This window comes from Zosterops lateralis, assembly GCF_965231275.1.
Source record: "Zosterops lateralis genome assembly, contig: HAP1_HAP1_SCAFFOLD_49, whole genome shotgun sequence".
NCBI lineage: Eukaryota > Metazoa > Chordata > Aves > Passeriformes > Zosteropidae > Zosterops > Zosterops lateralis.
Window position 1 is genome coordinate 54,930 of NW_028154614.1, and position 10,744 is coordinate 65,673.

Sequence of the window (10,744 nt, forward strand, 5' to 3'; positions counted from 1 at the left end):
ACCCCCCTCCCAGACTCCCCTGGGTAACTTAGGGGATATTTGGGCGTTATTTTGGAGATAGTTTGGGGCAAATTTGAGGAATATTTGGGGGTAATTTTGGCCATATTTTGGGACTATTTTGAGCTAATTTTGGTCTAATTCTGAGGCAATTTTGCTGATATTTTGAGGATAATCTGGGGTAATTTGGGGGATGTTTTGGGGTAATTGTGGGATATTTTGGAGATATTTTGCACTTATTCTGGTGTAATTTTGGGAGATGTTTTGTGATAAATTTTGGGTAATTTTGGCTTTTTGAGAGTACACATTTTAAAGATATTTTGTGGTAATTTTTGTGTAATTTTGTGGATATTTTGGGGTAATTTGGAGACAGGTGAGAGAAAATTCCCCGGGAATGTTCCAAAAAAATTCCCAAAAATCTGCAGGGGGGTGCCTATAATGTCCCCAAAATATTCCAAAAAAATTCCAAAAAATGTGTGGGGAATGTTTCTCTAATCCCCCAAAAGCCATCTCTGTGTGCTCAGCCTGTGCTCAGCACCCGGCCCCAGCAGTGTCCCAGTGCCAGCCTCTGTGGCATCGGTCCCCACAAGGGCTTTCCATGGCAATGGCCAGGCCAGGTGACCCAGGTGTGGTGTCCCAGGGAGGGCTGCCATGGAAACAGTGGCCAGCCCTGACCCTTTCTGTCTGCCTGAGCTGCCTTTGGCCCTGGCAGTGGCGTTTGCTGCTGGTCCCGCGGCGCCTGAGCAGCCAGTGCGGCACAGGGCAGGTGGCCATGGCACAGCCCCCAGCAAGGGATCCCCTCTGCCTCTGGGCACTGACACCAGCCCTGAGCAAGGGGCCCAGGCAGTGGGCTCAGGGCAGTGCCCGTGGCCACAGCCCCTTGCCATGGCCCAGGCCAGCTTGGCATGATGATCCACGCTCACTCCTGGCCCAGGCCAGCCCTGCACTGCCCTTCCCCACTGCCTGTCTGCACACAAGCACTTCCAGGCCTCTCTGCATTGCCCTTGCCCTCACTCTGGCCTCACTCACACACCTCCCAACAACCCACCTGCAGCTTGGAGCTGCAAGGAGTTCAAAGCTTGTCTGGCCTTCAGGAGTTGGTCTAATTCTGCCTTCAGCCAATTCTGGATTTGTGTTTCTTGCAGAACTTCCTGTGTGTCTAAATCATTCCTTGCATGGTTCTGCCTTGGGGAAGGGGAACCTCCTTGGTGGCACCTTGGCCTTGGCACACACTTGAGAAGTGTGTCTGAAACTTAGGAGTTTTAGATTTCTAAAAAAGGAAGGAAATCCCTCTCTGCCTGAGTGCAGCCAGTTTTTCAAGCAAAGCAGGTCCCAGGTGAGTGAGGACAGCCAGGATGGGGTTGGGGAATGTGGAGCAAGGTTGTCCACACTTGGTCACAGCTCAAGGCACAGCTTCTCTGAGCAGGCCAGACTTCCTCGGGAGAGTCCCTGGGTCAATATGAGTTATTGAATGTTTCAGTCACCTCTTCTCTAAAGAGAACAGTAATAAAATACCTCCTTTCAAATAGAAATGTGTATTTCTTAGAAGCTCTTGGAAACTTTTCTCCATAACTGCAGTAGGAAACCTTCCTAATGAACTGCACCAGACCAGAGGGAAATCAAGGCACAGCCATGGTTTGTCAGCACTTGTTTGATCCTAATGAGCCCCGTGGTGCATTTGGTGCTGAGCCCTGGAACCTCAGGGCCTGAGAGGAGATTGCAAAAACCTTTCCAGGAGTCAAAGTGAGAAGAAAAAGCAAAAGGGTCTCAAAGCATTAATGGGTCCCACTGAGGTCCATCCCCATCCAGGCCCCTCATGGAGTCCTTGGAGTAGAGAATTGGAAGCCGGGATTGCACAAAAAACTCACAGAGACTCAGTGTGGGATGGAACATCCAAAGTATGTTTAAAACCTTGAATATCTCAAAGCATGAATGAGCCCCACTGAGTGCCAATGCAAAGCTCCCAAGGGACTCATTAAAGCAGATAATTGGAGGCCAATTATAACACACAGCACTCAGACTGCGTGTCAAAAAGTAGTTCCTTAAAAAATTTTGAGTACTGTGAAGTGCTAATGAGCCCCACTGAGTGTTGTTACTGACTCGGAATCCCAAAGGACTTGTTACAGTAGATAATTGGAAGGCACGATACAGAAATGTCTCACAGAGTCAGTTAAAGGGAACCACTAAGTACCTTATAATACCTCAAGTATCTTGAATCATTAATGAGCCTCACTGAGTGTCATTACTGACAAAGCCTCTCAAGGGACTAATTACAGCAGATAATTGGATTGCACAACCTCTTAGAGACTCCAAGGCAAAAGAAAACCCGAAGTCCTTTGAAGAACCTGCAGTCCTTGGGAGCATTAAGGAGCCCCCCGGGGCCATTCCTGACCAAGGCTCCCCAGGGACTCCTTCCAGCAGATCCTCGAGGCCACTGGGATGGGAGGGGAATGCTGAGGGCAGGACAAGGGGCTGAGAGTGCCCAGCCTTGCTGGGGCTGTGCCAGGAGGCCCCAGGGCCTCAGGACAAGGTGTCTGCTCACAGCCCTTGGTGGCACAGAGGCTGCTGTGCCCCAGGGCACCAGGACTTGGCTTCTCTTTGTCCCCCCCTGTCATCACTGCCTGCAGTTCTCTGCTCTGCCTGGGGCCTGGGGACACTTTCTCTCTCCTGTCCCTCAGTGGGACCCATTAAAACTTCCAGAAACTTTGGAGTTGGATTCTGACTTGGAGTTCTTGAGAGGTTTCTTCAGCTCCCTCTCAGGGACTGATGTTCAGAGCCTCAGCACAAGCCCCAAGAGGGTCATTAAAGTCCTTGTGCTGTGTCTGTGCTGCTGAGCTGGGCAGGGCTCCTGGCACAGAGGCAGCTCCTGGCAGCCAAGAAAAGCTCAAAACCACATTTCTCTTGATGAGCAGCTCTTCTCCCAGCCCAGCAGGGCTGGGGCACTGCCTGCAGCCACCCCGGGCACAGCACACAGGCACAGAGAGCTTCAATCACTCAGGGCTGGCAAGGGGCTGACAAGTGCCTGGGGGAGAATCACTCCCAGCCCTTGGCACAGGAACCTCTGGCTGCAGGACAATGCAGCTGCAGCTCCTGCAGTCCTCTCCTAAAGCTGGAACATGCCAATGCCTACAGACTCTGTGAGTACATTCTCTGCTTCTCTCCTGTGTAGAGCAGCCAGGGGTGCCCAGGGCTGTCCTGCAGAGCAGGTCCTGCAGCCCAGGGCGCTGTGCTGGGGCAGGGACTCTGCTGCCTGCCAGGGACAGCTCTCAGCCAGCCCTGGGAGCTGCTCCCAGCACTGGGGGACAAGATCTGGGTGGAAGGAGACAGCTGGTAAGGCTTGGAAGTGTTTTCCTTGTGTGGTGAGGATACTGAATTGTTCAGGAGTGCTCCCAGCATGACATTTAACTCCAGAACATTTCCAAGTAGATTATCCAGGGAGCACAGCGAGGCCATGGCTACATTAAAAAAAAAAAAAAAAAAAAAAAAAAAAAAAAAAATCCTGCCTTATTAATCTACTACTCTGTGTTCCCTGGATGGAAAATTGCACAGAGATATTAATATTTCAGAGAGATTAAAAAAAAAAATTAAAAAAACCAAACCAAACCAAAAAAACCCAAAAAACCAAAAAAAACCCAAAAAAACCCAAAAAAAACCCCAAAAAACAAAAAACAAAACAAAACAAAACAAAACAAAACAACAAAAACACTCAGAACTTACTAAACCAGGCATTGACAGAAATCAGCACAGGGCTCCTTGCAGGCAGCACCAGAATCACTTTTCCAGCCTCCTCAGGGTTGCTCTGACGTTGCCATCAGAGCCTGCAGAGCCAGAGCTGCCCCTGGGCAGTGCCTGAGCTGGGAGGGCTCTGCAGGGCAGAGCTGAGCCCCCAGGGCTGGGCTGGGCTCTGGCAGCACTGGCAGGGCCCAGCCCTGGGCACAGGGAAGCAGCTGCAGGCAGGGACAGCTCCAGGCAGCAGAGCCCTGGGCAGGCAGTGGGGGGAAAGTGCCACCAAGCTGTGCTGGGATATTGAAAGTCCTCTCCAAACTGAACTATCCCATGATTACTCTTTTTACAGATCCCCATGCCAAGAGACAGCAAATGGGCTGTCCCAGCTCCCTTTGCCCTGGGGAGCAGCTTTGGGCCGGGCAGGGCAGGCGGGGAATGAGCTGACTCTCCTCAAGCAGTGCCATGGACAGGACCCTTGGAGTGTCCCCAGGATGCCATCCAAGCTATGAGCTGCCTCCACGGGACACTGGGGACAGGAGTGTCCTTGGCCAGAGGTGAGGCTGAGGCTCTGAGGAATGCTGAGACAGTTTACTCTGCTGTGGCCCCCTCTGCTCTCAGCTGTGGCTCCCTCTGCTCTCAGCAGTGTCAGGCTGATTTTCAGGGGAACACAGTGACTGCCCTTGATCTCAGAAAGAGCAGCTGGGGACAGATGGAGTGACAGAGCAGCTCCCCTCACCCTTCACTGAGTTACAGCCATTGCTCTTGCACTGCACAGTTCTCTCTGATCTCCCTGGGCACAGCAGGAAACCCTCTCAAACTGCCTTTGGCCATCACCATTCCTCAGCCCTGGGACAGGAGATGCTGCCCAGCTCCTCTGCCTCAGGAGCAGTTTGGGCTGCTGAAGTCCAACCCCAGGACTGGCCTCTGTCCCTGTCCCCATGACCCCACTGCTGCAGAGCAGAGCTGAGCCCTCGGTGTCCATGGGCAGAGCCCCTGCTTGTCACAGCCACGGGGCCAGATCCCAGCAGAGCTGCAGGCACGGGGCAGCAGGAAGGGCTCTGAGAAAATGAGAATTGGGTGGCACAGAGCAGCAGGGGCAGGGCTGGGAGAAAGGGCTTGGACATTGCTCAGCAAAGTCTCCCCTGACTTGTCACTGTGTCCCCCTTCAACAGGACTCCATGGGCAGAGTGAAAAAATGTCCAACAGCAGCTCCATCAGCCACTTCCTCCTGCTGGCATTGGCAGACACGAGGCAGCTGCAGCTCCTGCACTTCTGCCTCTTCCTGGGCATCTCCCTGGCTGCCCTCCTGGCCAACGGCCTCGTCATCAGCGCCGCAGCCTGTGGCCACCACCTGCACAGCCCCATGTTCTTCTTCCTGCTCAACCTGGCCCTCAGTGACCTGGGCTGCATCTGCACCACTGTCCCCAAAGCCATGCACAATTCCCTCTGGGACAACAGGAACATCTCCTACAAAAGATGTGCTGCTCAGCTCTTTTTCTTTCTCTTTTTTATCATAGCAGAGTTTTCCCTCCTGACCATCATGTGCTACGACCGCTACGTGTCCATCTGCAAACCCCTGCACTACGGGACCCTCCTGGGCAGCAGAGCTTGTGCCCACATGGCAGCAGCTGCCTGGGCCAGTGCCTTTCTCAACGCTCTCCTGCACACAGCCAATACATTTTCCCTGCCCCTGTGCCATGGCAATGCCCTGGGCCAGTTCTTCTGTGAAATCCCACACATCCTCAAGCTCTCTTGCTCCAAATCCTACCTCAGGGAACTTGGGATTCTTGCAGTTTTTGCCTATTTATCATTTGGTTGTTTTGTGTTCATTGTTTACTCCTATGTGCAGATCTTCAGAGCTGTGCTGAGGATCCCCTCTGAGCAGGGACGGCACAAAGCCTTCTCCACCTGCCTCCCTCACCTGGCCGTGGTCTCCCTGTTCACAATCACTGGCACATTTGCTCACCTGAAGCCTTCCTCCATTTCCTCCCCATCCCTGGATCTGGCCCTGTCAGTTCTGTACTCGGTGGTGACTCCAGCCCTGAACCCCCTCATCTACAGCCTGAGGAACCAGGAGCTCAAGGCTGCAGTGTGGAGACTGATGACTGGAAGGTTTCAGGAACATTAAACTGCTGGCAAATTTCTGCAAATCACTTGTAATAAAATTCATCTTTGATAGTTCTTGTTGGTTTCATTTTGGAGGTTCTTTTTTTTTCTTTTACTCCTTTATATTTGTTAACAAGGAAAAGCCATTGTTTGTGCCATTTCTCATTTTGTTTCTGCCCACGTTCCTTGCAGCCACAGACTATGCAGACTGTGTCAATAAGGGGCTGCACTCTTGTTGGCTTTAAAGGAACTCAAGGATCTCCCAGCCAAGTTTTCTTCAGAGATCCCCTTTCGTTCCCTTCTCTGCAGCTGCAGCAGCAATGTCTGTGTGCAGAGCTGGGGGCAGATCAGGGCTGGCACAGCAGCTGTGCCCAGGAGCAGCAGCCCTTGGTGCTGCCAGTGCTGCTGCCGTGGCCCTGCCCCGCTGCCCTCCTGGCCCTGGTGTTGCTGTAGGGCCTGAGGGCTCTCGGGGCCGGGCACAGGGCTGGGGGTGGCAGTGCCGGGGCTGCAGCAGGGACAGGCCATGGGCACTGCTGGGGCAGCGCTGACGCCTCAGGGCAGGGCCTGGGGGCTCCAGGCTCCTTGCCCAGGCTCTCTCCAGAACACGCCCAGGCCAATGCTCAGCACAGAAAAGCCCCGGGAGCAGCCCCAGGCTGGCCCTGGGCAGGCTGGGGGCAAACAGCAGGGCTGGGGCTCTGCAAGGGCCCTGGGGGAGACGGGAAGGAGCAGCAGAGCAGGGGCTGATCCATCCCCACTGCGCTGGACACCCCAGGGCAGCGTCCCAGAGCGTCCTCATGCACCTGCCAACAACATCCCCCCTGGGCAGCCCTGGCCTCTCCCCCAGCTCACACAGGGGCCGCATCCTTGCAGGCACAGACACGGCAGCACTGCCTCAGGAGCCCCTGTTTGCACTGCCCAGAGCAGGCCTCAGCACCCCCATGCTGTTGGTGTGGGGAGATGAACCTGAGGGAGCACAAATGCCATCAGCCCCTGGGGCCAGGAAGGGCTGGGCCACAGCAGGGAAACCACTCAGCTTTGGCGTGGCCTCTCAAGTCACACAGAGAGTTTGTTCCCATCAGCTCTGAGTTTCCTGTGCCACTGCAGACGTTGTTGCTCAGAACCAGGGCTGCCTGGCAGCCACCCCTAAACTGCCCTCAACATTTCCTTTGCTTCACCTTGGCTTTCTTTACTCCTTACCTGGTACAAATTTCCTCCTGTCCCTTCCCCTGTTCCCTCCCCTAGAAAACAGCCCATCCCTGGTTGCCCTTTCCTCTCTGGCCCCACTCCCCATTGCAGTTCCTGAGTTGGCACCATGGGAACGTCCCTTGGGGAGCAGGATCATCCTCCAAGTGCTTCAGGAATTGTCTGCAGGCTCCTGCAGTGCCTGGGGCTGCTCCCTTGCCAGAGGCACCCCAGGCCAGGGGGGCACATCTGGGCTGCTGTGTCTGGCTGTGGGGCTCCTGTTGTGGGCCATGAGGAGGAGCTGCAGAGGCTCTGCAGGACTGACAGGATGGGCTTTGGGGCTGTCAGGAGAAGCTGAGGGACCTGGGCTGCTGCACCTTCTGAAGAGGAGGTCCACGCCTCATCCTGACACTGCTGCAAGGCTGCTTTCAGAGAATCCCACAATCAGCAAGGCTGGAAATGACCTTGGACATCATCAAGTCCAAGCTGTGCCCTGACACTGCCTTGTCTCCCCTGAACCTCCTCTTGTCCAGGAGAAACAAGCCCAGCTCCCTCAGCTGCTCCTCCCAGGACTTGTGTTCCAGAGCCCTCCCCAGCCTTGTTCCCTTCTCTGGACACGCTCCAGCCCCTCCATGTTGTTCCTAAATTGGGGGGCCCAGAACTGGACACAGCACTCGAGGTGCTGCCTCAAGCAGTGCCCAGCACAGGGGAAGAATCTCTGCCCTGCTCCTGCTGGCCACACTGTTCCTGATCCATAGGAGTGCCAGGGCTTGGATGAGGGACATGGTGGGCAGGGCCTGGGGACAAAGTCGAATGTATGTCAGCCATGAAGGGTGTCTTGGGTTTCCTAACAAAACAAACAAACAAACAAGCAAACAAACAAACAAAAAGTTTCTTCTATTCCATCTTTTGGAACCTGTCTGGGGAGGTGTTTTTTCTTTATCTGTTGTATCTCCAGGAGGGAGGGTGCAAGTGCCTTTCTGATAACAAGGCAGCTGTTAAAACCGGGTGGGGCATTGATTCTTATCTCTGTTCACCCTCCCATTACCTCCATGGGAATCTCTTCTGTTAATGGGCCATTGCAGCTCAGCAATGACATTTCAAATATATTTGGGGGATATTTTTGAGGTGTTTTGGTAACAGTGTAGTGATATTTGGGAATAGTTTGGGAATGTTCTTGGGAGTATTTTGGGGACATTTTGAGAAGATTCTGGGAATATTTTAGGAATATTTCAGGGACATTTCAGAAGCACTCCACGCACATTATTGGGAATTTTTGGGGAACATTTCAAGGACATTTTAGAACATGAACACCTCTGGGAATTTTTCGGAACATTTTTTGGACATTTTAGAAAAACTCCATGCACATATTTGGGATAAAATTTTGGGAATGTTTCAGGGGATTTTAAAAATATGCCATGCATTTTTTTTGGAATATTCTGGGGACGTCTTTGGGGATTATAGAAACCTTCCACACACATTTTTTGGTGATTTTATTTTTTGGGGAATATTTAAGGGACATTTTAGGCACCCTCCCTGCAGATTTTTGGGAATTTTTTCGGAACATTCCCAGGGAATTTTCTCTCACCTGTCTCCAAATTACCCCAAACTATCCACAAAATTAAACAAAAATTACCAGATAATACCCTCAAAATATGTTCTCACAAAAACCAAAATTACCTCAAATTTACCACAAAACATCCTCCAAAACTACACCAGAATTAGCCCAAAATATCTCCAAAATATCCCCACAATTACCCCAAACATCCCCAAAATTACCCCAAAATATCCAAAAAAATTTGCCAAGATTAACCCCAAATTTCCCCAAAATTACCCCAAATTATCCCCACAATCTCAGGAAAAATTACCTCACAATTAGACCAAAAATAGCTCAAAATAGACCCAAAATATTGCCAAAAATATTCCAAAATATTCCTCAAATTTACTCAAAAATATCTCCAAAATAACCCTAAAATGTCCCCTAAGTTACCCAGGGGGTCTAGGAGGCGGGGGGAAAGGGAGGAGGAAGGGCAAAAATTAGTCTGGAGTGGCCCAGGGGGATATTTTGGGGGGTTCTGAAGGTTCCCAAATGGGTCTGAGGGTATCCCAGGTGTGTCCTGGAGCACCCCCAAATGGGTCTGGGGTCTCTGGGGGTCCCCAAATGGGTCTGGGGGCTCCAAACAGGGTCCCAGGTGTCCCCACATGGGTCTGGGACAGGGTCCCAAGGAGTTCCAGAGAGTTTTTGGGAGTCCCCAAATGGGTCTGGGGTCTCTGGGGAGTCCCAAATGGGTCTGGGGGTGTCCCAAGGGGTCTCTGAGCAGTTTGGGGGTGTCCCAAAGGGCTCTCCAAATGGGTGTGGGGGAGTCCCAGGTGCCCCCAATGGGTCTGTGGTGTCAGGGGTGTCCCAAATTGGTCTGGGGGGATCCCAGGGGAGTCTTGGGGGTCCCCAAGTGTCCCCAAAAGTGTCTTGGGTCCCCAGGATGTTCCCCAAATGGGTCTGGGGGAGTCCCAAGGGAGGCCCAGAGGAGTTTGGAGGGGTCCCAACAGAGTTTTGGGGGGATTCCAGGGGCTCTTGGGGTTCCCCAAATGGGTCTGGGGGTTCCCAACTGTCCCCAAAAGAGTCTGGGGTCTCCCAAAGGGATTTCAGGGGGTCCCAGGTGTGTCCCAGGTGTCCCCAAAAGGCTCTGGGGTCTCCCCCCCTTCACCTTGGGTCACCTGGGCAGGGGTTGGGCAGGATCTTTCAATCACTTGCTGCACTTGGGACTTGGCCCCTGCTTGACAAAAAGGCTGATGGAGCTCACAGGCTCCTTCCGGAGAGCAGCTGGCCCTGCAGGATTCCTCTGGGCAGGAGAGTTCCTGCAGTCACAGACTTGCTTTTGATAAATATCATGGCCTGAGCATGGAGTTGGCTTTTTCCCTGCAGTGAATTTAATATTCCGTGTTCGTTTTCCAGAACTCTCTGTCAGAGATGGCTCACTGAAATGATTTCTCTGCTCCCAAGACATGCAAATTACTTTTTTTGGACATTTTTATCCATTTGTTCTTTATTCAAGACTTTGATTTTCTCTGTTGAGGTGCAGGCTATCCCAAAATATGCCAGGACTTTGGAGGAGTGGTTTTATGGAGATGATGGCTCTGGGCTGGGAGCCACACTTCCCAGCTCTGGCCCCAACTTTAGTACCTGCTCTACAGAAATGAACGTTTTCCCAAACAGACACCTTGGGTTTGGAGTTGCCCAACTTGAGGCCATCAAATGCTGCTCTTCAGAGCCTGCACATCTTCCCCCTAAAATCAGATGGAGATTAATGGGTCAAATCTTTCCAAGAATCTCTTTCAACACATCACCTCAAAATAGAAAACCTTACTGTTCCTAAGATAATCTATTTCCAACTAATACCTCTTTCCCGCAATGAAAATAATCTGAAAATCTCTAAAAAGGGTTTCTTATCCAAAGCATGGGATTTAAAATTTTGTCAGCACTACCACTGATTAAAAAAGGATAAGAGATAAGAAAAAGTTCAAAAGGAATGACTGTAAATGTTCTGAGTCATCATGGAGTCAAAAGAACTGGTACCAGATTTGGGGTGAATGAATGGCCCACTAAACTTTCAAAGAAATTTTTGCTGAAAAAAACCAGACTTTTACTTTAAAATACAATTATTATTATAAAAAAACTTAAAGGAAGGGAAAACTGACCAAATTAGGATCTGTAAAACTATCAATGACCCTGTTG

At 51.7% G+C, this 10,744-nt stretch overlaps 1 protein-coding gene across 1 annotated transcript; it reads left to right on the plus strand.

Annotated features, from left to right (window-relative positions):
- Window positions 1-4,918: 4,918 nt before the first annotated feature.
- On the plus strand, window positions 4,919-6,151 carry LOC310923359 (olfactory receptor 14J1-like; the record flags this gene model as incomplete). Its single annotated transcript, XM_083885399.1, has 1 exon — window positions 4,919-6,151. One exon carries the CDS (start codon window positions 4,919-4,921, stop codon window positions 5,849-5,851), a length of 933 nt encoding a protein of 310 aa, XP_083741525.1. The 3' UTR covers window positions 5,852-6,151.
- Between the last annotated feature and the right edge of the window lie 4,593 nt (window positions 6,152-10,744).